The sequence below is a fragment of the Physeter macrocephalus genome, chromosome 15, assembly GCF_002837175.3.
Source record: "Physeter macrocephalus isolate SW-GA chromosome 15, ASM283717v5, whole genome shotgun sequence".
Classification (NCBI taxonomy): Eukaryota; Metazoa; Chordata; class Mammalia; order Artiodactyla; family Physeteridae; genus Physeter; species Physeter macrocephalus.
The window spans coordinates 25,144,575-25,171,756 of NC_041228.1; the positions used below are offsets into that span (position 1 = coordinate 25,144,575).

Sequence of the window (27,182 nt, forward strand, 5' to 3'; positions counted from 1 at the left end):
GTACAAAGACATCAGAAGAAAATTAGAAGTGGAGTTCCAAAAATGAAGAGAGTGAATTTACGGTGAAAGTCAACAGTTAAGGGTGACTGCAGATACGAAGAGAAAGATAAAGGCAGAAATACCCTCCTATAATAGTCAGTACAAAAGTCATTTGAGGATGAGCTAGGGAGTGTTATGTGTGGGAGGCTAGGAGGCCTAGGGAAATAGCAATGGCTGGAGAGAGCAGGAGAGGTGGGAAGCACCACTTAAAGACATCTAGAGTCCCTAAGCAGCAAAAAGGTTGCTGTCTCTCTAAATATAATTTCAAAAAAAAAAAATTCTAAGCCTGAGATAAGTTTTCTCAGGATGAATACTTTGGTACTTTTCTTCAAGATATAACATAAGAAACTATTTTTTCCCAGTGACCTGCTTTGCTAATCATGTTAGTCTGCCTACAGGTACATATAGTACATAGGTGATAAAAGAGAGAATGAGATTAGACTTCCTTTTCAAAAGGCGTAGATGTAAAATAAAAAACAAATTCAAAATAAGTGAGGAGAGACTTTTATTAACAAGGAATTATTGTACAATTTTACTATTGTAATGTATGGAAATATCAAATCACTATGTTATACACCGAAAACTAGCAGTGTTGTAGGTCAATTATAATTCAAAAACAAACAAACTCACAAAAAGAGATCAGATTCTTGGTTACCAGAGTCACGGGGTCGGGGAGAGCTAATTGGATGAAATTGGTTCTAAAGCACAAACTTCTAGTTTCAAGATTGATAAGTACTGCAAATGTAACGTACAATGTGATATGTGATGCTGCTGTATGTTATCTATGAAAGTTGTTAAGAGAGCAAATCTTAAGGGTTCTCATCACAAGGAATTTTTAAATTCTTTTCTTTAATTTTGTAACTATATGATAAGACAGATGTTTACCAAACGCATGATGGTGATCATTTAAAAACGAAAAAGGATTTTTGTAGTGTGTGTGATAGGGAGAGCAATGTGATGGTGAGATCTTCCAGCACCTGAAGAATTAGGAAAAGGGGATTTTTCTTTTATGGAGAGGAGTTCACAAGTCTGGAAAGAACCAGGTGTGGGGAAGTGAAATGAAAGGGTGGCCCGGAATGCTGTACTCTGAGTCCAGCCTATCCTCAGGACGGGTTGTGTTCTCACTCAAGGCTGAGGGAGAGGCAGAGTTCAAGGACCTAGAGAAAGGAGAGAAGCTTGACCAAAGTTTGGTTACAAGCAGTTTATTATGATTGATCAGTGAGGTCAAGCAATTCAACTAATCATTTGAGTCAAAGAATGGGAATTTGCAGGGTCCATGTCTGGTCTTGTCATAGGAAAATAAGGGGGCTTATTTAAAGGATTTTATCAAAGACCTGATAAGTGAATCTTATCTGAGTCAGATGGTGGAGGGTGGTTCTTCACAGTGAGCCCATATAACCAAACACAAAAGGGTGAGGGGATTTCTTAACCATCAGGTAAAATTCAACATTTTCAGTTGAAGAAAAGGTGAAAGGAAATAGGTTAGAGGAAACTTTGTTTTATTTTTAGGATGAAAGAGACTTGAACACCTGTGGACAAAGGGGAAGAAACCAGAGAGAATAAAGGAGACAAATGAACACAGGTTCTGGAGAAGGAAGAGAGATTGTGTGATTGAGTCCAGGGTGTTATCCTGATTAATAGGAGGGACTCGTTAAACATTCAGGAAGCATTGAAGTTTGAATAGGGAGAACTAAAGTTGAGATAGTTTGTTTAATCATTTGATATGATACCACAAAAAACATACAGGTGATAGGTAAGTCGTGGTAAATAAATTAAGGCTAAGCAAATAAATATTCTCAGTAGAGTAGGTCATCTACTGTGACTGAGGCACTGAGACAAAGGTAGCAGAGGGTCATGGGGAAATGTATCAATAATAGCAGACATCCATTATTTAAGATGGTAAAAATTACCAAATTCTAATGATGATATTACATATCTAGGCTCAGGCAAAGAACAAATATCTGAAATGTTACCAGAACCAAAATTCTCCTCCTTCCAAAACCAGTTTTATGCTGTCAAAAGAATCCCATATGCCTTACAACTGATTGGTAAAATTGATCTGAGGAAAACTATAATTTTAAAACTCAGATAACAGTGATGATGTGGTGATTATGTGTAGGAGACGTCGTTACGTCATGAGAATCCCAATCTCAGTCTCAATCTCTCTGTTTCTCGTTGTGCACACCTATATTTACACCCCCACTCTCACACTCCACCACCAGCGCCCTCCTTATTTTAATTTCTCTATTTTTCTGCAGCTGCCAACTTTGTGTAATATATTATTTTCTGATCAAGCTGTGTTTAACAGACTCCAACAATAATCCCTTGAAGAATCTAATCTCTGAATGTCTCTGACAATTTTTTGAGACTCTCCTTTGAAGTGTTACAGAAACCTTTGTTTGGGCCACAATAATAATAACTGTCTGTTTTCATCAACAAGTCAGGCAACTAGAATTTAAGAATATCCTAACACTCAGTATAGGAGTAAAGTGCTATAGGTTCTCAGATAGTTATCCATTTTCACTCATTAACCATTATCAAAGCCTCTTCCTCTGTAAATAAAGGTAGCAGGGAAAATATGAAAATGAGCTAAATACCTCATATTCTATGATTCCACTTATTAGAGATTTTGTTTTGCTTTGTTTTGTTTCTATCTTTTTTGCAGTAACATTCAGATTTTTTCCTAGGAACCAGGGTGAAACCATTTTTACTCCTCTTCCTAATGCTTTTCTTTTCCATGAAACAAAATAGTAATAGAAAGGGAAAGAAATATCAATATAACGTTTTCTTATCGTTTGAAGCCAGTAAAGGAGCTAAATTCAATGTATGTATATGTATTTAGTATTTTAATTGTCTTTCTTGAAAGATAATGCAGTATTTAAGCATCGAGTACTGTAAAAAATCATCTGAACAAAACCTCCTAAACTTTTTTAGATAAGTGTTTTCACGAATACTGATATATAATACATTATATTAATCACTTAAGGGGTTTTGTTTGTTTGTTTTAAATTAAAGCACCCTGTGGAGGCAATTTAACAGGATCTTCAGGCTTTATTCTTTCACCAAACTTCCCTCACCCATATCCCCACAGCAGGGACTGTGACTGGACTATCACCGTGAACGCAGACTATGTTATCTCCTTGGCATTTATCAGGTGAGTTCCCATACATTTCCGCATTTTAAAAATATTTTTGCTCATTTGCTTTAACATTTCACTAGGCAAATTTTTATTTCTCTACATGACATTTTTTAGTTGTTTTTAGTTTAGTTGTTTTTTTTTTTTTTACCGATTTCAATGCTAATATTTTGCAATAAACAGTTTACAAATCCCTGTATAGTAGCACAGATGCCAATGTAGTTCTGAAGGCTACAGAACTACAGATGAGTGAGCATCTTTCACCAGTTTCCAATATAGAGGAGACGTGTTAAAGGTTGAGTAGTTTATTGACTCTCATGAAATGCTATCTCTTTATAACATTTCCTCCCTCCCTGAACTTACCATCACTGTTTCAAAAAATTCTGTTTTTTCCTAAACTTAAAGATTAAAAGGTCAGTATTTCAAGGAATTTTTTCTCCCACATGTGTACCACCCGAAACTTTTTTGAAGCATCTAAATACCCATAGGTGCAGCACCACCACTGGACTTGGGAAGATACATATTCTACCTACTGTCCTTCCTGGTGGTCTCATTAAGTCAAGCTGACAAGAATTTGATGGATCATTTTCCTATACTCTCTCAGCAGAACTTGCCTCCTGATAGAACTTAACATGAGGTGTTCCGAAATTTACATTTGTTATTTAGCAGTATCAGCTGCAGGGTTAGCTTAGTACTGAAGCAGTAGAGGATGCAGTTTCCCGTGTGGCAAAGAAACCACTGAGTTTGAGCCCCAGCTCTGCCGCTGTCATTTGTGTTACCTTGGGTAAGTTATTTATATGAATGAGCCTGTTTCCTCACATGGAGCTAACAGCTGTTTCACAAAACCTGGCCTAACTCTTTTCCTTAAGATTTCAATGGGAATGTTAGGTACCAGCAACTTAAAGAGTTTCTAACTAGAAATGTTCCTAATCTTCAGTGTCCAAGACTGATGTCTGTTGGCTCTAGTAACACAGCTGCTTCTTCTGCTAGCATGTCAAAGGTGCTTGGTATTTATGTAAAATATTAAGCTGAAAAATATTTCTAATATATTGAAGCCAGGTTTAAAAACAGAACTAAAAAAAGGATAATTAAAACTCATGAAAAATTTTAAAAGTAAAAATATATGGAATTATTTCTATAATTTGTAATGATACATTGATAATTGATAATAACAAAGCAACAATGATGACAATGTTAGTTATATGCCAGGACCCAGTTATAAGACAGCTTCCTGAAGTAAGTACTACTTTTCCCATTTTTACAGTAGAGGAAATGACAGTACAAACATTAGAAATGTCAGGGTGTATGATACAGGGCTTAGTTTACTTAAAAAATTTATTGTAGTTAATAACTGAGTGGTAGAAGGCCGAATTACATGAAGTGCATGACCAAAAGTTGATTTCCAGCTGTGTCATTTATTATGTGATCTTAGGGAGACCACTGACATTTTAGGGCCTCATTGGGAAAATGGAAATTATAATCTCTTCCTTATACCAGAGGATTATTGACAAGACCAAGTTAATATTTATGAAAGTGCTTTGTAATATAGAACATACTATTGGAATGTACTATCTTTCCAGTTTTTTAGGAAAAATAATTATTATAGCTAACATTCTAAAGGTTCCTAGAAAAATACTGTTTTTTGTTTTATTTTCATTTTCAGAGAAGTTATACATCAATGTTTTGAATTATTTATTTAAACCCAAAGTAGAAATTAAAAAAAAAAAGTACTGAAATTACTATTGTTAAATAGGATTTTGGCCTTCCAAGGATAGTACATTTAGACTATACTTACTATATCCTTTACAAAGAACTTGTTTCTAGTGATTCTTCCAATAGTGAGATAGGTAAGGAAGTTGTAATTCTCATCGAACCTTAACTATAAAAGACATGACTTTCAGAAAGTTGTGTTTTACCCCAGAACAAGGGTAGTAAGTAACGAAATAAGACCTTAACCTCTGACTTCTTCTACATTACCAAAATTCAGGCCTCATATTCACTGAAAGGTTTCAAGAGTAATTAACTGAATCAGACATGTGAAGCTACTATTAAAACAAAATATAGGGCTTCCCTGGTGGCGCAGTGGTTGCGCGTCCGCCTGCCGATGCAGGGGATTCGGATTCGCGCCCCGGTCTGGGAGGATCCCACATGCCGCGGAGCGGCTGGGCCCGTGAGCCATGGCCGCTGAGCCTGCGCGTCCGGAGCCTGTGCTCCGCAACGGGAGAGGCCACAACAGAGGGAGGCCCGCATACCACACACACACATACACACACACACACACACACACACACACACACTATATATATATATATATATATATATATATATATATATATATATAACAATATGGTGGTCCCCCAGTTTTCTCATGTTGCATTGTCCCTTTTATATGGGAAGTTGGTAACCTCTGCATTATCCTCGTCTTTCTTCACCACTATTTATGCGCAAGTACACTAGCTAGATTCCTCTCCCTTGTACATGCATACATAAAGGATTAGAACTGTAGAAACAACCTCTATCAATCTAGTAGATTTGGAAGTAGTATCTCCCAACCTAGCAAGTTTTTTGTTTAGATGCAGAGGTGATAAAACTTGACAAAATAGTTTCTCCATTGATGGATGTTTAACAATGGCAAGGTTTATTGGTTTTATTTTATATCATGAACTTCTTGACTTTTCTTAATGACCCACTTGAGTCCATCCTTTCCTCTGCCACAGTATGAGTTAGGTAATAGACACATGATTACTTGTCTTCTGCCTTCTAAGTATGTGGGTTCTATAATCACTATGGGACAATTCTCATACTTTGAAGGTTTTAAGGCAAGTTTATCATACAAATTTTGCAATATTCAAATATTGATTTGAATAGTTTACATGCTAAAATGTCTTTATTCACACACTATTTAATTTTGATGAAGAGTGAATTGGTTTGATTTGCCTATACTAAGTTCTAAAAGAAGAAAATATATTTACTTTCAGGAAAAAGAATACCTAGTACAATGTGTGGTGCTTTGTTTGAGTAATTTAAATGCAAATATTGTCTCTCCAACATTTGTTTGAATCTGATATGTTGAGGTGAATTTTAAAACAGCAAAAATGCTCTTAAATTTTGAAATTCAAGGCAAATAGTACCATTGACAAAGAAAAAAGAGGTTGCATTTTTATGATGTAAAATGTCTGGATGAAAAATTTTTAAAACTGGTTATTGTCTTACACATTTTACTGATATAAAGTAACTTGCATAAGGATATGTAGCTAACAAAGGCAGAAGCAAGGCTTGAACCTAAACTCTGACTCCAAATTCTGTATCTTTTCATCAGCTTATAAACTGTTTGCCTTACAGTTATTTTTATTCCCTATAGACACAATGCCAACTTAGAAATATTTGAAAATATCAAGGTGTCTTTTCTCTTTTCCAGTGCTGATTTGATATGCATATTCAGTGTGCTGTTGCCAGGTGAATTTTCAAATTAGCTTATTTTGACAGGGTCTGTTGTTATTTTTAAAGATATTGATTGAATTAATATATGATTATGTGACTATTATGCTTAATACCTTAGTGATAACCATTCCACTTTTTTCTATCTTTCTATCTCTCTTTCTCTCTCCCTTTCTTTCTTTCTTGCTTTCTTTCTTTTTCTTTCATTTTAGTTTTAGCATAGAACCAAACTATGACTTCCTCTATATATATGATGGACCAGACAGTAATAGCCCACTGATTGGAAGTTTTCAAGACAGCAAGTTACCAGAGAGAATAGAAAGCAGCTCAAATACCATGCATTTGGCTTTTCGGAGTGATGGATCTGTTAGTTACACTGGATTTCATTTAGAATATAAAGGTAAATGTGAACACTTGATTTTAACATCATGGTTTAAATTTTGAACCTTTTATACAGGAGAATAATGTTGTATTGGCCATTGTCAGATGTTAGTAATATATGCATTTCTTAATGCAGGCTACCTACAATTCAGCTCACAAAAGAGCTCTCACTGTAGACTTTTCCTATGAGTGAGAAGGAAATTAGCATTTTCCTAATTACTACCAAAGGAAATGTATCAGGCAAACAAATAAGCAATTAGTATACTGCAGGAGTTGGCTAAGACCACAAAATATTTCTTAAAAAACAAAGTCAGGGGCTTCCCTGGTGGCGCAGTGGTTGAGAATCCGCCTGCCAATGCAGGGGACGCGGGTTCGTGCCCCGGTCCGGGAAGATCCCACATGCCGCGGAGTGGCTGGGCCCGTGAGCCATGGCCGCTGAGCCTGCGCGTCCGGAGCCTGTGCTCCGCAATGGGAGAGGCCACAACAGTGAGAGGCCCGCGTACCGCTTAAAAAAAAAAAAAAAAAAAAAGACAAAGTCATTTTTTGGAAGCTGAGGATTCACTCAAATATCAGGTATTCAGAGACTACTCTCAGTGATAAAGAGAATACTCACAAAGTATACTACTCACAAAGTATTTTGACAATCATGTTTCAGAAAATGTCTAAAAATATTTAAATATGTCAATATTCAGAATAGGGTAAATAAAGTGTGATGATGATTATAATATTTTAGAATATTTCTGCAAGTATTTAAATGAATCAATATTACAATGCTATGGATATTTATAAATATATTTTTCTTAAGTTTTATATTCAATGACTATAAGGACAAATTAAATCTTAGTTATTTAAAGTTAAAATTTACTTTTCAGTAATTGAGTCCATAAAGGACATACTGATAAAGGGATCATTTGAGTTCTGAAAATGCATACTTTGAGTTTATTACTTACTGCTTAGATTTTCTTTTTTTTAAATTATGAAATATTTTCAATAGCTAAAAACTATACAGAACAGTAAAACAAACTTCAAAGTATTTACCATCCAACTTGACAAACATGGTGTCATATTTGCTTCAGATCTTGTTATTCTTGTTTTAAGAAATATAATATTACATATACAATTGAAACTCCTTCTGAATTTGCACTGGGAAGAAGGGTTTGTTTCCTCAGGGCTGTCAAAGGAAGTCAAGATAAATTCCACAACTTCCCATGGCATGCATGGCATGGGTTAAGGAAGGCTTTTTTAGGGAAAGAAAAAACAAGTCAGCCGGAAACAGATGTTTGGAGCTCTCCAATATGTCCATCATTACTTGGAAATTCTTGCTAGGGCAAGGTATCTGCTCAACACTGACATGGTATGGATTTCATTCTGATGGAAAGATTTAACCCTCTATAGGTCTCTCATCTTACAGAGCAAAGTAAGGAAATGGCCTGCTCAGTGGGAGAATATATGAGCTATTTGGTATCAAACAGTAAGGATTTAGGGTTCAAGCTATTTATTGGGGTTGTCTGAAAATACTAGCTGCTCCAAACCATGGGATCATGGGAAAGCTTAGACTTTGTGACTATGGGTTAGGAAGCACTGATCTTACGGAGAGTTGAACTTGAGCAACATGCCAAAACTCTCCCACTGGAAGAGGTTCCCCATACCATACACCAGAACCCAACTAACTGGCTATCTGGACAAAGTATAATGAGCAGTCAAGGTCATTTTCAGACGCTCTTGTTTCTTTCATGATAGTACCCTCCTAATTCTGAATTTGGGTCTTATCTTTTCCATGTATGTACACTTGTACGTATTTTTATATTTTCCATCATGTACACTTCCTTCATCCTATTTTCATAAAAAAATTATTTTCATCATGTACATATCCTTGTGAAAATTGTTTTTCCCTTTACATTGTTTTTGAGATATATCAATGAGAGAGAAATGTAGATTTAGTTTGTTAATTTCTTTATGATATTCCATCATATGACTGTATCACAGGCAATTTATAAATTTTTCAGATAGACACTAGGTTGTTTCAGTTTTCCACTATGAACCATGATGAAATGGCCATTCTTTTGCATGCTTTCTTGAACATATCTGTGAGAGTCTTTCTAAGATATCTGTATACCTAGGAGTTGGATTACTGGATCAAAGGGTCTGACCCTCTTGAATCTAATTACACATCCCCTAATTACTCTCAGAAGACGTTGTACCAATTTATATCTCAACAGCAGAGAAAGCATTTCAAAAACTCCACATTTTTTTATTGAGATATAACTGACATATAACATTATACTATTTTGGGTGTACATATAACATAATGATTTAATAAATGTATATATTACAAAATGATTACCATAATAAGTGTAGGTAACATTATCACCACATATAGTTACAATTTTTTTCTTGTAATGAGAACTTTTAAGATCTATTCCCTTAGCAACTTTCAAATATAGAATATGTACAGTGTTAAGTATAGTCACCATGCTGTATATTACATCCCCAGGACTTACTTATCTTATAACTAGAAGTTTGTACCTGTCAGCGAGGAAAAAATTTTCCTCTGCTGTTCTAGATTATTCTGGCTGATCTAAGAATTATATTGGCATGAGACAGATTAACACGAGAAAATCAAACAGAAGTTTAATAACATGTATACATGGGAGAGACTTAGGAAAACTGAATAACTCGCCAAAATGGCTGAAACCCCCCCACCTTATATACATCTTCAGCTAGAGACAAAAGAAGATGTTAGGAGTAGTGGTTTGGGACTTCAAAGGGGAAGAAGGAAATTCACATTGATGGAAAAGCAAATGTTTGATAAATAAATGTTTGCTGGGCTATGCAGAGACAAGGGGCTAAAGAGTGGACTCCGCTCTCTAGGCCCTGCTTCGTTTCCCCCACTCTACCTAGCCTATATTCTTTGCAGATATCTCTGGTCATAGCTGTATTCTAGGAACACACCCTTTAGCTAAATTCTTTAGGCATCTAAGTGAGAGGTAAAAAGAAAGACTTTCTGAGTCTTTTGTTTCTTAAAAATAATCAGCCTAGATTAATACTCATGCCAAAGAGACACATTTTGGGGTGGTAAATTTTGCTCCCCTACATACCCTTTTATCACCTTCATCCATTTCACCCATACCCCCCCCACCCTGCCCTGGCCTCTGGCACCTACCAATCTGTTCTCTGTATGAGTTTGGTTTCTTTTTTTTAGATTCCAACATATGAGTACAGTATTTGCTTTTCTCTATCCAAATTATTTCACTGAGCATAGTGTTCTCAGATCCATTCATGTTGTCCCAAATGGCAGAATTCCTTCTTTTTTGTGGCTGAATAATATTCCATTGTATTTATATATACCATTTTTTAAAATTTATTCATCCATTGATGGACACTTAAGTAGTTTTCATATCTTGGATATTATAAATAATGCTGCATTGAGCTTGAGGATGCAGATATCTTTTTGAGATAGTGATTTCAAGAAACTCCACATTTTTGAAAAACCAGTGCTCCTGTCACACTTGAGTTGTCAATCTCATGGGTGTTAAATGTTTCCTCATTGTTATTTTTATTGCCTTTCCCTACTTACTCTTAAGTTGAGCATCTTTTTCCTATTTTGCATACTGAAGTTTCCTTTTTTATAAACTGTGTATTTCTGTCATGCACATTTTTCTAATCTGTTGCTTCTTTTTTTATTTATAGGAAATATTTTTTATTTTGTGGATATTGTTTATCTGTTATCATTGTTGTAGTAAAAATCTTACCATCTTTGGCAAGTGTTTCACTTTATTTCCAGTTTCTTTTGCTGTATAAACATTTAAAAATATCAATAGTTAATCTTTCCTCTTATTCATGGTCTGTGCTTTTTATGCCTTGATTAAAAACCCTTCCTTATTATAAGGTAATAAAGGCAGTTTCCTAAACTTTTTTCTAAAGTTTTAAAGCTTTGCTTTTCACCTTTAATCTGTCTTATCTATGTGGAGTTTTTTGTTTTTGTCTTTTTGTTTGTTTGTTTGTTGTAAGCAAGGAATCCATAATGCTACTGCTGTCAAATATCGAGTTTCTATATAACTGCTTCTGAATTTTCTATTCTGTTCCACTGGCCTATTTTTCTGTCTCCAGGCCAAGACTTCTCTGAATTTTTCTACTATAGCTTTGAAATAAGACATTATATGAGGTAGGCAGAGTACACTACCTTATACTTCTTCAAAATTGTCTTGGTGTTTATTAACTGTTTTGAACTTTTATTTAGATTTTAGAATTAAGCCTGTTCCACCTGTTCAATTAGTTTGGGACTGTATTGAGTTTATAAATTATTTAGGAATAAATTGAAGTATATATGATATTTAATTTTCCCATCTATTAATATGACATATTTCTCAATTTACTTATGTCTTATTCAGTGTCTTTCAATAATTTTTACAATAAAACTTTTCTCATCTAAATTTTAAATGTCTTGTAGTTTCCATTGTAAATTGAAAATAAGTGATAAATAAGTGATATTTAAATTGTAATTAAATAAGTGATTGTAAATAAATGATACTGTAAATAAGTGATTTTTTATATTAGATTTTACTGGTTGCTGCTAATAATAAGGCCACCGTGTATTCTTGCAATTACCTAATATCTAGCAAACTTGCTTAACTCTTTCATTCTTTCATTAGCTATCATAATTTTTCTTAGAGTTTTTTTGGGGGGCAGATTTTCTATACAAACAGTGACGGTTATGTTTCTTTCTAGTCTGTACATACTTTTCCCCCACCTACTCTGGGTAGAACTATCAGTCCATGTCAAATTGAAACAGTGATAGACATTATCCTGTGTCATTGCTAACTTTAAAGAGAAACATCCAATGTTTCACCTTTAACCATGATATTTGCTATTGGTTAGGGGCAATGTTAATGAGGACTAACATTTTTTAACTCATTGTTTTCAGGGATATTTCAAAGTTATTACATATAAAAATCATTTACCTCTATGAGTGAAGAACTTTTAGCACAACATGGTTAAATAGTCAGCCCAAAGTCATATGCAAGATTTGATTCAGAGTGGGCTCCAGAGAACACTCTTACCTAAAATGTTATACTACCTAGAGATATACTTTATCAATTATAGGAAGTTCCCCCCTATTCTTGGTTTACTAAAACGTTTTTATTCATAAAGGGATTGAATTTTATCAATTGCTTTTTCATCAACTATTAAAAATATCACATAATTTTCCTTTGTGAAGCTCTTAATGTTGTAAATTATATATATTTTTTAACATTGAAACATCTTTACATTCGTGGGATAAAACCAATCTGTTCATTTTTTGTTTGTTTGTTTTTAATTATTTTTGCTGATTAGAGTATACTAACATATTAGATTTCTGTAGTTATGGTATAGATTTATTACCATCTGTTAAAATGTGTATTATCATTGATCTATTGCCATGAGATTAGTCTATAATTTTTCTTCCTTGTAGTGTCCTTGTTTAGTCTTAACCAAAATGATACAACTGCCTAACTTTGGGAAACTTCTCACTAAACTAAAATAGCTTGTGTAAGATAGGGATCATCTGTTTCTTAAATGTTTGCTAGAACTTCCCGGTAAAACTGTGGACTTGGTGATTTGAGGAAGTAGAATTTTAGTTGTTATAAATCAATTCAGATTTTTCTACTTCGTCTTAGATTTTTTGGAAACCTTTTCCTAAGAACTAGTTATTTTCATCTAAGTTTTCAAATATATAGACATAAAAATGTTCACAGTGTTCTCTTACTTTTTCTGTTGCTGTATTTTTTTATTAACATTGCTTAGTATTTTTATTAATATTGATTTTACCTAAATTATGCATTCCCTTTTATTTTCTGTAGATTTGCTTTTATTTCTTCTAATTTATTGAAATACTTAACTTATTAATTTTCAGATTTTTTTTCCTTGTCTAATATGAGCTTTTGGAGGCTATGAATTTTCCTCTAAGTACCACTTTAGCTGCTTTGCAAATGTTTGGATATGTAGAGATTTATTATTATACAATTCTAAATTTGTTCTAATTGCACTACATTTTGATTTTTTCTCTGATTAAGAGTTACTTAGACGTGCTTACAAGTCTTATAATAAATTTCAATCTATATTTAATTATGAATTTCTAATTTATTTGCACTGTGGTCAGATATGTATGATTCCAATTCTTGGCATATCTTAAGATTTGTTTTGTGGCCTCTTATATGGTCAGTTTTTATGCATGTTCCCTGTGTGCTTGGAGAAAAGAGTGTCATTCAATTTATGGGTGTAATTTTTTATATATACTCATTAAATCAAGCTCTCTAATTATATTTCTCAAATATTTATGCCCTTGCCATTTTTGAAAAATCTGCTTAGCTTAGCAATTATTGAAATAGTTAGGAAAATCTATTGTAATTCTTAATTTTTATTTTTTTCTTAAAATTCTAATGATTTTTGTTTTATATATTATGGGAACCTATTTTCAGGTACATATATATTGTATTTTTCTCATTTTTTTGATGTACTGAGTTTATTTATATTTCTTTGCTTTTTTGATCTTATTTTGAGCTTTCTACTCCTTTTGCTTTTTCTAGCCTATCAAAATTTTCTCCTTTTATCAGTCATATCATTTCTTGATATTTTATTGTTCAGTTATTTGCTTATTTATTTAATATACACACTCCCATTGATGCCACTAAATCCCTACATATATCCTAAAATACAAGCTCTTAAGAGCAAGAACTCGGTTTATTTACCACTATACAATGAGTGCCTTAGAATAATGCCTACACATTGTAATTGTTTGATAATTATTTAACTGATTGATTTTGAGTTGCTTAAAGAGGTGTTTTCTATTTTAAGTCAAGACATAATTAGAATCATAACATTATTGAAATGTAAGAAACCTTAGAGACACATTCATGTTTTGCATTTTACAAATGAGAACTTGGCTCTTTAGGAGTAGCTACTTATATCTGCAAGGTGATAGGCTTATAAACAAGACCTGTTTAGGAAGAAAGGAAGGAAGGAAGGAAGGGAGGGAGAGAGGGAGAATGGGAGAGGGAGAGGGAGAAAAAGAGAGAAAGAGAGAAGAAAACTATAAGCAAGTCAGTAAAGCTAGGTTCTATTGTGAATTTGTATTTAATAAAACATTTCCAGAGATCCATAGGATAACAGACACAGGAAGAATGCCACAAATACTACCATACTCTGGGCAGATGGTGCTAATGTGTTACAGCATTCTTTCTCATGGAAACTGAACTTGACTTCACAATCCTTTCTCTACATAACATTCCAGGTAGCCATTATTAAATCCACGTAATTTAGCACTTGAGATAAAACCTACTTGCCATATCTCAGCTAAATGTATTTCCCTTCCTGTTTCCTATCTTGATCAATTTCCATGTCCCATTATTTCCAAAAAGTTAAGATATATGCTGCCATAGGAAAAGGGACACCAATGCAATGTTTTTTTAAATAGGACAATATTGATTACTCATTATGTAATACTTTATTCTAGGTACAATGATTAACTCTTTCAATATAGTATCTCTGTCTTTCCCTTTAGCAGACACACTTATAAATGCAAAAATATGTTAACTAATAGCATTATGAGATAAGTATTGCTATCCCTATTTTACAAATGATGAAATTGAGAATCAGATTGTTAAAATGAATTGCATAAAATGACATAAATTATTACTTCCAATAAGAGTAAAGGCAAATAAAAATATAAGAGTACAGGCAGAGAGAAATACATAAGCATTCCATGAACTATAATTCTTCTCCTTGGACCCTACAACTACTCCCCACCATCCTCAGCTACTACACCAGTGCCCACTTACAATTTCATGAGGTCTTATTTTTATACTCCAGATGGTATTTCTTTACAAAGTTAGTGCTGAGTTTATGATACTCTCCAAATCTAACCTAATTAATTTTCTGGACTGGCCCTCAAAATTCTCATCTGTAGGAAAATTCCATCCCCCACTTCAGGGTCTCCAGTGTCTGTCTTTTCCTATCAACCTCCCTATTTCTTAAAAAATGTTACCTCTTTAATAGTCTAGTTCCTTAAAGCTAATAAAGTAGTCTTTATGTTTATTTCTGCCATAGGCAAACAAACACGTCCGAATTTTCAAGATAAAATGTGCACCCCCAAAATGAATTGGCATATAACTGGATGTCCTGGAGGGTAAAAACTATTCCTCTGTCATTTGTAATTCATGTTATATACTTTGACTCTGTTGATTTCTGTTAGCACTGAAAAAGTAAAGCTTTTAAGTCCTGACCTGCTCTAAATAATGGTATTAGTAGGTCTTTATTTTAAAAACCATAGGTCCAGCACATATCTCTATTAGAGCTCACACCAGAGTATAGTTGCCATTGCTTGTGTTCATACCTATCTATTCATCTCCCTCTTGAAGATAGACCGAATCTTATTTGTTTGTTTGCAAATACATAGTAGTTGTGCAAAGCATTTGAACAGTGAACAAATGCTATAGTCAAACATCACAAATACACAAGCTTGCTAACATGGATTCTAGAAGGAATACCATTTTACATTTACATAAAGCAAATGGTGGATATGCTCCAGTGTTGTAGACAGTAGTAAACTGGAGCAAAGAAGTAGACGTTTGAAGGTAAGGGGAGATGTTTTGCTAACTTGAAAACAATGTCCCCAAAGAGTTTAAATCAGTCTAGTCTCCATTTATCTTAATGTAATTTCAATGAGATACAATATTAAGAAATTCATACTTGGATACATATTTTATTTTAAACAATGCTCTCTTTTGCATTGTTTTTGTATTAAGGCTATTTTAAATGATGTCAAGTATGTTTTAAATATTTCTAATTATAATATTTAATAAATGTGACTCATAGTAGTGATATCTATATTATTTTAACAAAATATATTATTTACATGAAGGAGAGAGAATATATACAGTCTTGTGCTACTGAAGGGGACCTCCTGGCAGCTGGTGTTTTAGCTGATAGGGGATGTCAATTTATATGCACCAAAAATCTACAGTGGAAGACTTAACAATGGTTGTTTATATACAGCATAAGTTAGCCACCTTCTCCACGAACCTTAACGTATCATAAGTTACTTTCTAAATTAACATATGAATTTAAGGTAAGATACATCTTTTCACAGAGAACCTATTATATTTCAGCCTTACCCTGAGGTGTTTTGCACCAATTGTTTAATTTACATTTTAGCAATGTTTTCCAAAATAGAAGAGATACATGTGTGATTTATATTTATTTTCAAAAAGCACCTTGGGAAATCTGGCCCTCTGTGAACTATGGGTCTGCCAATAAAGAGAGCCTCTCGGGACTTATTATGATCATATGAGGGGACTACAATGCATACACACCTTGAAGGGAGTTTAGCTCTGGGAGTTGCTGAACTCATGCTAGAAGGTATATGCCCATCTGCTCTATTCTGGAAATGAAAGGCAGTTGAATATTATATAGTCTGGTCACTTCTCAAAAATAAAAATAATGTATAACTTATTATCCACAGAATAACACTCTTCATAATAATGGTCCCTTCATGAGTATATACCTATAAGTGGGAATAAACTTTGAAGTTTATTGAAGACTAAACTTTAACAGTAAAAATATTTATGGTTCTTATTAGACCAGAAAAATAGATGTATTTATAAATAAATCATTAAGTGTGAATTGAACAAACATTATTTAATTATTGTCATGCCTGATGCAAAATATGATAAAAATTTCATAATGATATAGATATTATCCTTATTATAATAACATCTGTAAGTCTTTATTAATAAAATGAAAATAAGAACATAGTAAAGCTTTAATTTTTCCCCTTGGATCTTCTTCAAGACACATTTTTCAGCGTTCTAATGTCAAACTTTTTCATTAAAATAAGCATTTACAATACTTCAATTTCATGTGGAAAAACTTCTGAAAAATAATTTTTTTGTAAAGATGAAAAACAAATCCATAGCTAAGATATAAGCTCTATTGCTTTTGATCACTTCTGTCTTCCAGCAGACATCATCTAATGTGCTTTATTTGGAGAATATAAAGCAAGGGACTCTTTTACCTGGGATCTATTCAGTAGGCAAACTACTATTATTCATAAAATTTAATGATTCATAAAATGAATTATTCATAAAATAAATTATTTTATTAAATTAATTATTCATTAAAATACTATCAACCTGTCTGCCTCACATTTTTTTTCTAAAACTAAAATCATCTTTCCATCTGCTTCCTAGACCTTTATATAAGGATTCTCCAGATGTTCTCAAAATTTCCAGATGTAATTGCTATGGCATACAGGGAAATAAACAAGGGCAGTATTATTCATAGAAAGCTATTCACCAAGGATTTAAAGCAGTATGTAACCATAATAATGAGATAAATGAATACTCTCAAAATGAGGCTAGCAATATAAAATTGTTACAGAAGCAATATTTTAAATTTGTCAACCATGTTTCCCTTTCCTCAAAAAGTAGGAGGTTTGTATTATATTACAGATTCACTGATATGTCACTGAAAATTTGGGGAAAACTTTAAAGAAGGAAAAAAGCAAACTTTTCAAAAGATGAATGTTAGGCAGTTAGACTTGTCAAAGAGATCAATCCTTTTAAATAGTAATTTCAATCCTTCCTTTTCCCTCAAGGGATTTAGTTCAGTTTCATGAAGGACAGCTGTTAAGTGTTAGGTTGCTGTTCTGCCTAAAAATTACATTGTGTTTTCCTGTTTATTTAAGAAAAGGATCAATGTCAGGTTTTATTCCTAAAAATTAAAAAAACCAACCTCTGCAACACCAAATCCTCATTCTTAGTGACCAGAGAGCCTACTGGTTCTTTCCTTAAAATAGTATCACATGCATATTTTATCTGGGAAGAAATATAATTCCTTGGGCTGGGGAGCAATTTTTTATTGAAATCTGAATACGATATATGGGATACAAATTTCTTGTGCTTGTGGGTGTATGCGTGCGTGTACACGCCTTTGGGAGATCAAGTTATTTAGTTTTGGAGTGAAGCTCAGAAATCAGGTTTATCTGATTTACAAGCTCTAGTACAACTTCTTCCCTTCATGTCTCTCATCTCCCTGTCACCTAGTCAGCTCATTATCGCTCAATGCTCAGGTTAGATGTCAGTTCTTCAGGAAGGTTCTGAATGCTTCTCCTTATGCAACACACATCACAATCACAAGTATTTATTTAGTTATTTTCTTTATAGACTGTAAAAGCCATGAGGGCTAGAATATTTTTTCATTGTCCACTGCTGTATTTCCGGTGTTAGTTGGATAATGGGCTCTTAAGTATTTGTTGGAAAGAAGGAAGGAAGGAAAGAAAGTGGACGTTTTTCATTCCTCTGGTATTCTAAATATTAAAATCATGTAAATGTTTGTTTCCACAATTTCCTCTTTTTTTTTGGCTGTGTTGGGTCTTCGTTGCTGCACACGGGCTTTCTCTAGGTGTGGCGAGCAGGGGCTACTCTTCGCCGAGGTGCGCATGCTTCTCATTATGGTGGCTTCTCCTGTTGCGGAGCACCAGCTCTAGGCGCCAGGGCTTCAGTAGTTGTGGCTCGTGGGCTCTAGAGCACAGGCTCAGCAGTTGTGGCACACGGGCTTGGTTGCTCCGCGGCATGTGGGATCTTCCCGGACCAGGGCTCGAACCCATGTCCCCTGCATTGGCAGGCGGATTCTCAACCACTGCGCCACCAGGAGAGTCCCCCACCACTTTCTCTTTAGTTGAATTCAGAGAAGTCTTGTGAAGTATTTTTTCCTAAAGCGTACATTTCTCATCATTTCCTATAAATGTTGAAGCACTTTGAACTCTGCAAACTTTAATGAATGGAATAAAAATATTTTTTCTGTTAAAATAAATCAGATTTTGATATATTATAACAATATGATTTCTGTAATAGCCGAACACCAAGATATTGTTGACTTAAATTCCAGTGATTCCACGAGTCCTATCCAAAGATACACCCACCTCCTGAATTCCCATTAATATAAATTCTAAAGTAGAAAATCACATTTGTTGTCTTGAATTTGTGATGGCCCTTACATTGCTCATCTCTCTTATTTCTTAAGTAATCTATAATAATAATAAAATGGAAATATTAAGGTGTTACCCAGATCTGTTAACAACACAGTGTTCTACTACTTATTTACCAAAATGGATGAACTAATCTGTTTCTCTACCTATTTTCAAAATATTCTCTCAGTCTCTCTAGTTTACTACCTGGGTCCACAGAAAACAGTTCTTTGTTGTGAATGGACTTTACTTTTCAATTTGTCTGTTACTATTAGCTTTGAAAGTTCTTGGCTTTGACATAGACTCTCTGTCCAAAAAGATAATGGTTTGGATATTATAAAGATTATGTTACTCTGTTTTAATGGGGAGACCTCTGACAGAAATGTGGGGAATGAGGTAGGTTAAGAGAAATGGTATCAGGGCAGAGACATAGGGGCTTTTCCTTTCTTCCTAGTGATGAACTGAGATCAACATAGGCAGTAGTACTGTATCTACGTTCAGTCACACGGAATGAGTGTACATAATTTGGGGGGAAGATCTTTTAAATAATGAAATATTAAATAAAGAAATAAGTTCTTTTCTAAAATAATTCATTTAAGATACTTATGCATGGATTATAGCACATAATTTATAATAAACCACAAAACCCTGTTTGACTATAAATATTAGATACTGATTTTAATGAAAAGACCAATGAAGAATTTTATCTTTTACTAATCAATGTGAATTAGCAAAACGTCAGATATGGTTAAGGACTACTTTGTACTTTGAGCCCTCAAACAGAGGCAGAAAGGGTGTTGGTGCTTTCTGTTTATCTAGAGGTAGAAATGAAGAAATATTAAAAGTTTCATAGAATATTGTATTTTAAAATAATTTTATATCAACATTGTTTTACAGCAAAACTCCGAGAGTCCTGCTTTGATCCAGGCAACATAATGAATGGCACCAGACTTGGAATGGATTATAAATTAGGGTCAACAGTCACCTATTACTGCGATGCTGGTTATGTTCTTCAAGGTTATTCAACACTCACCTGTATCATAGGAGATGATGGAAGACCTGGATGGAATAGAGCCTTACCAAGTTGTCATGGTAAGAAAATACTTTTTGTCTGAGTTTTTATTATTAGAAAGAATCAAGAAATGTTTAAACCCACTTCTGTTTTTTTTAAAAATCAACCATTTAAAACACAATCTACAAGTGTGGTATAGGCAATGCAGAGATTTTATCAAGGATTTTAAAATTGGATTCTGTAAAGAAATGGTTTTGAAAAAATGCTCGTATTCCCAGGTGTCTCTAAAGCAATGTGCACATTATGGTAGGCCAGCTCTCTGAGAGCAGGGATATTGCCTGTTCTGTTCATTTGTGTGCCCTCAGGATTTCAAGGAGTACCTGAAACTTCAGGTACTCAGGAAATACTGACTGAGTAAATGAGGAACAGACACACTGAAACTGACATTTCAACAAAAGTAAATAAATGCAATAACAAATATTATCAAAAATCAGTGATAAATCTTTACCTGAAATAGGGATATAGAAAAATAGACATTTCTCCTAAGAATAGGTTGTCTAAATACAATGACCAAATTGGAGCTACTCAGGCAGCTCCAGCAGCATGAGGAAGACCCAAGGGCACAAAAAGATGGAAAAATACCCAAAATTAGTTTCAGTAACATAATATCAGATGTGAGCGTTGCCAGATCTGCTAAAGCTAGGGTTACTACAAGACCAGTACATCAGTTTCAGTGCGCTGAAGGATCTGACAATGATCATAGCCAGGAGAAGATCACTTATCTTAGAAAAAAATCTTAGGAAAAATATATTCAAGAAGAGACTTAATATCTTTGAGATTAAGGCAGTTAAAAGAGGCACCTGAAACAGAAACATCACCTTCACTTGGGATATGGAATTTGCTAAGCAGTTAGCCACAATAAATGAGCAGCCCTTTTAAAATGGTTTTGAACAGATGACCTAGTGGACAAAAGAAGGGAAACTGTGGGAGTCCCCAGTTAACAATGAAGCAGGTCTTAATGATGATGGTTCAGAAATTCATGGATGTATATTTCTGGATAAATAACTGGAGGATTTTCCAAAATAAGGGCCAATCCACCACTTCATAAAGCTGGTTTCTTGTGGCCTTTCCAAAAACCCATATCAGAGTGTTACACAGAAGTGGAACACAGAGTGGTTTAAAAATTATTTTAATGAAAAACAAGTCATTCTCAAGGAAAGTTACATACAACTCAGTTGCAGACCCGGTAATTTTAATTTCAAGCTCTTGGAGATAGGTATTGTAACTAAATAAAACAATTTTACTAGTAAAAGCCTAATACTGCATGTTCAAAAATCACATGCTTATACATAACTCTTTTTTTTTTGCTAGAAAACCAAATTTTTGTTTTTTGTTTTCATTTTGAAGATGAAATGTGCAGCGTATCAAAATTAAGGATTTTGACAAATCTAAAAGTCATGTGATGTTTAACAATTGTATTGAATCCTCAAATCTTTGGCTTTTCATTTATATGTCTTTTTAATTGATATCCCATTGCAATCAACTTTGCTAATAAGCACTATCATCTTATTAGGAGTTTCACTCTTGCTAGTGAATCAGTTATACATATACATATGTCCACTCTTTTTTAGATTCTTTTCCCATATAGGCCATTACAGAGTACTGAGTTCACTGTGCTATATAGTAGGTCCTTATTAGTTACCTATTTTATATATAGTACTGAGTATATGTCAATCCCATTCTCCCAATTTATCCCTCCCCCACTTATCCCCTGGTAACCATAAGTTTGTTTTCTACATCTGTGACTCTATTTTTTGTAGATAAGTTCATTTGTACCCTTTTTAAAGATTCCACATATAAATGATATCATATGATATTTGTCTTTCTTTTATAACTGTTTATTATTGAAGATAGAGATACAGTGCAAAATACAGTTTAGTAAGGAGAAACAATGATATCACCATGGGAAGTTACCACAGACTCCCTAGTCAGTTGAATGATCCTAATGCATTGTACAAAATTGCCATGGGAATGATATCATTCAGGGCAGATTTTCCAAACTATGAGTCACCACCAGTGAGTCATAAAATCAATTCACTGGATTGTGACTAGCATTTTTATAATTGATATAAAATTGAATAAAATAAAATAAAAGATAAAGACAAAAACATTATAATTCAAAGAATGTAATAAGGATATTGTTTTGTGGAACTATTTTCAGTTATATATACAGAGATAAATAAAGTGCCATAAATAAATATATACCCATATTTGAGTGTGTGTGCATGTAGGTGTGTATGTATATGTTTGCAATGATATAAAGTGTATGTATTACTGTAAATTTCAGTGGAACAGGAAAAACCAGAAACTCTGATCTGATGATTAAAAGTTTAGATTTTTGGGGTCTAATACACATGGTAATTTTTCTTAGTTATATAATGTATTCACCCATTTGAATTATATGTGTGTGATTTCTGAGTTACACAAGTTATTTAACCTCTCTAAGCTTATCGTCTCTCATTTGTAAAACATGGATAATTGAAATCTTTGCTCCAAAATGTTGTTATAAGAAATTAAGAAAAGATAGGTAGTTACTAAATGGTCATTCTATTAATATCAGAACAATTGGTTAATTCTTGACTTGAATTAATGATTTCATCTCTCAGAAGTTAGAGGGAATAAAAAGAGAAATAATTACTTTGGATTTAATCCTGACAAAGAGAAAAAAGTAATTGACGACCTGGAAGTTTATAGGAAATGTAAGAGAAAAAGTGATTTATTATCTTAGAATTTAGAGCCATACAAAGGAGAAATCTGTTTATAGGCAGAAAAGCGTACTAAACTTAGAAAAACACTTTTCACAGTTTACTGTCAGTAATCATTAAGAAACCATAGAAAATTTCCAGGAGCCAGACAAGAAATAATAAAAAATCTAATGGGGAAAAAAATCAAAGAATACCGAAAACTACAGATCAAGAAGATAAGTGTTTATCCCTGGAATAAATAATTAAATAGGTAGACTTCAGTGACTTAGGTGGGAAAGGCAGGAGCTCCAAAATATATTGCATTCACAAATAAAATGCTCGCCTAAGGTAATCCTATGTCTTTCCAATATTTCCAATGTTTCGCGGGTCAATTATAGCCCAGTTAAGTATATTTCATGTTGGTTGAACAGTAGCATCTACAGACAATTTGGAGGGAAGAGCAGACCTGAGTTCATGTCCTCTTACTGTATCTATAACCTGAAGCAAGCTGAACCTTGATTTTTAAATCTTTAAAGCCAGATAATAGTTATTAACTCAATAGATTATTGTGAAGATTAAGTTATTAATCACAATACATGCAGAGGGCCTAGTAAAGTTCCTAGCAAATACTGGCATATTAATACATGTGATTTTTAACACAATGTTCTAAGAGAAGCATATCACTGGAAAACATGCATTGCACTTTGCATTGTATGTTATGTTTTAGATGAACTAGTACATTTTTGTCATTTCAATATTAATTAAATCTAATTTATTAATGTTATTATATGAATACACATTCACTCATTCCTGAAAATAGCACAGGAGTTGATATTTTAAAATTTCCTAAAAGAGAATAATTTTTACTATCACTTACAATGGATATCATCAGACTTTTAGTCATAATGCCAAGATATAAAAATCAGAAGTTATTCAATGCATGCTTTAAGCTATTAAAAAAAAATTTAAGGTACATTCATTATAAACATATGACCATAACTGACAATTTCTAGTATAGCAGAGAGAAAGGGAAAGCCCATTTTTTAGAACTAGATATATTTAACTCTAAACAATGATTTTAAAACAAGGAAAAAGCCTGGGTCAACTATGTGACCTTGTTCAATGTATTTATTTTGCATATCTAAGCATGAGATAATATTGTGTAATTTGCAAGTTTGTTGGGAGAATTATTTTAAATAACTTATTTAAAGTGTTTAGTCCTGTGGCTGTTACTGTTACACACTAAGGAGAGCTTAATACATTTTAGTTTCTTGATCAGATTCATATGCATCTATTTGTTTTCCCTCATGGTGATTATACAGAAATCCAAAATATACAGGACTCGCTGACTTTCAGATTTAATAAATTAATACTTTAAAAGTCAAAATTAGTGCGTAAATCATGTGCAGTAGAGCTAGAAGGGTTTGTTCTTTATAAGCATAAATTCCTTTTAAGATAAATTTTGTATTTTTTAATCAAAGTAAAATGTGCATATGATAACTAAGAAAATAATACAGAGAAGTGTACCATTTAAAGCAATATAAACCAATGTTCATTTGCCCTACCCCTCTCTATTCTCCTGTTCCTCAGCTGAGTTTTCTAATAATTTCTATTTTAATTGCTCTGATGGCCCTCTCTGTGACTCTACATAACATGAAGCTCTGTTCCTTGATTTACCAATATTAGACAATATCTATTGATTCCCTGATATAAAAGATAAATAGTTATGTCACATCCACAGCTCCTCTCTTCAGTGTTTGAGTTATATTATTTTTGGTTATTCTAGTAATTTCCTTTGTCATGTATTAATTTGCTTATGCCACTATTTATAATTTCATCAATGTTTGAGAATTAGGTTGCCAGTCTTTGCTGCTTTTCATGCTAAGTCTTACCCCATAGAAGGAATCCTGACAAAAGTCTCTGATAATGGGAGCAGGAAATTTTGACTGACTGGTAGCCTTTGTTGCAGAGTATATGAGTAGGGAGTTGGTTATTAGACTGTGATCCTTAAGTGCCAAAATAAGGAAATATTTATTTATTTATTTATCTATTTATTTATTTAAGTTATTTCTTGTAATGTTGCTTTAGTCCCCCCCCCAGAACACCATAAGCTCATGAAATCTTGGGCTACATGTTACTCTTTAACATGCAGGACATCAATTTCTACAAGAAGGCTCTTAGTAAAATTATTTTACCTGATCTGAACCCTAAGAACTTACAGAGTCAGTCTGTTTCAGAAGATAGATTTTTATCATGGTTCAGGATTAAGTGTACACTTTAAATCTGAAGAAAATATTTTTAAGAGCTTATGTTGGACACTGCGAGATTATATTTGTCAGAAGTAGATCCAAAATGATAGCATCCTGTCGTAGGTCCTTCTCAATGTTGAGAAATCCTGCAGTTGATCTCATGAGAATGTCACATATATTAAATGATGGCAGAACAGGATATCTGTACCTGCAATTCACTTTGTGATTAAAAAAAAATTGTGTTTGGAAAATAATTTCTTCTCTCTTATTTTTCATACAGATATTTTTCATATCTGTTGAAACCCTGAGATATTTTATCTATAGACATACTGGATTAAAACAGAAGTCATATAGCATTCTTATCCATGATCTGATTCAATATTAGGTAAATGTATTAAAACACAAATGGTGACAGAATCCATATTTTCCCTTAATATTCATTACTTGATTTATTTCACCTAATGGTATTCCATTTGTTTATATAAATACATCTCTACCCTGATCTAGGGCATCAGTCATCCCTTACCTCTTAACCTCTCTCCTAACTAGTTTCTCTCATTTTCTTGTTTCCCCATGCAGTCTCTTCTGAACACAGCAAAGTAATTGTTAAACCATACATCACATTATATCACATATTTACTCAAAATCTATCAGTGCTTCCTAAATCTGAATAAATGCCAACGATCATATAATATAAAGCTCTACTTAATCTACCTATGTAGAACCTGACCTCTCTAAATATTTTCCCTTTTTACTTTATTCTTTGAGCCACACTGTCCTCCTGGATGGTTCTTCAAAGCACTCATCACACTTCTGCCTCAGGGCTTTTGCACTCCTTGTCCTTTCTGCCTAAAGCTTTTTCCCCAGCTCTCTGGCTGGCTAGCTTTTTCACTTCTTGTAGGCATATGATCACTTGTCTTTTTAGTAGAAAAGCCATTTCTATTTACTTTCTCCTGACTCCCCAAAGCTCCCAGGATGAAATCAATGTATCTAAAATTGAAACAGTATATCCTGGGTAAAGATATCTCTGATGTGTAAATCATTAAATTTGGGAATACTGGCCACAGTACCAATGCAGTAATTTTGTTGATTGATTGATTGAGGCATAATTGACATGTAACATTAAACTAGTTTCAGGTATACAAATAATGGTTTGATATTTATATGTATTGTAAAATGATCACCACACGGGCTTCCCTGGTGGCGCAGTGGTTGCGCGTCTGCCTGCCGATGCAGGGGAACCGGGTTTGCGCCCCGGTCCGGGAGGATCCCACATGCCGCGGAGCGGCTGGGCCCGTGAGCCATGGCCGCTGGGCCTGCGCGTCCGGAGCCTGTGCTCCGCAACGGGAGAGGCCACAGCAGAGGGAGGCCCGCATACCACACACAAAAAAAATAAAATAAAAATAAAATGATCACCACAGTACGTCTAGTTAATATTTGTCACCATACGTATATACAATTTTTTTTTCTTGTGATGAGGACTTTTAAGATCTATTCTCTTGGCAACTTTTATGTATGCAATACAGTAGTATTAACTATAGTCACCATGCCGTACATTGCCATGATTTTTTATTCTGTAACTGGACCAATGCAATGTTCTCGATCTTTTCTATTGCTGTAGCCTACAGTGAGCACCCAAATAATATATAATTATAATGCTAAGACCCTAAGAATAAATGTATTTGGACTGTTAAAGAATCACTAGTTTACCTATTATTCTAAAGAGAGAGTATCATTCATTCCTTTTTTTCAGGTGTTTAGGTGTATCTGTATACCTGGTCCTGTACTAACTATTAGGGATAAAGACATGAATTCAATATAGTCCTTCCCCCTGCAGAGTTTACAATCTGATGAGATACAGACAGAGAAGGTACATTGCTAGAAATAAAAGTAGAGTATCATAAGAGCAGCATGGAGGTGCCTCTGACCTAGTTACAAAGAGAGATCAGGGAAGTCTTCCTTATGAAAGTGATACATGAACTGAGTTTTAAAAGTATAATTAAGATGGAACCAGGTGAGACACAAGGCATGAGGAGATCGTATATTTCACACCTAGGGTTCAACATATATAAAAATGTAGAAGCAAGAGTAAACAGGGGCTTCCCTGGTGGCGCGGTGGTTGGGAGTCCGCCTGCCGATTCGGGGGACGCGGGTTCGTGCCCCGGTCCGGGAGGATCCC

General features: G+C 33.9%; 1 protein-coding gene across 3 annotated transcripts in view; it reads left to right on the plus strand.

Moving 5' to 3' along the window:
• The window catches only part of CSMD3 (CUB and Sushi multiple domains 3), a 1,193,315-nt gene that overhangs the window by 916,695 nt on the left and 249,438 nt on the right, over nucleotides 1–27,182 (plus strand). For all 3 annotated transcript variants that reach the window (XM_024129404.1, XM_024129405.1, XM_028500327.1), the window contains 3 exons: nucleotides 3,055–3,193; nucleotides 6,826–7,013; nucleotides 19,896–20,090. In XM_024129404.1, coding sequence (XP_023985172.1) covers nucleotides 3,055–3,193; nucleotides 6,826–7,013; nucleotides 19,896–20,090 — 522 coding nt within the window. The remainder of the gene's footprint in view (nucleotides 1–3,054; nucleotides 3,194–6,825; nucleotides 7,014–19,895; nucleotides 20,091–27,182) is intronic.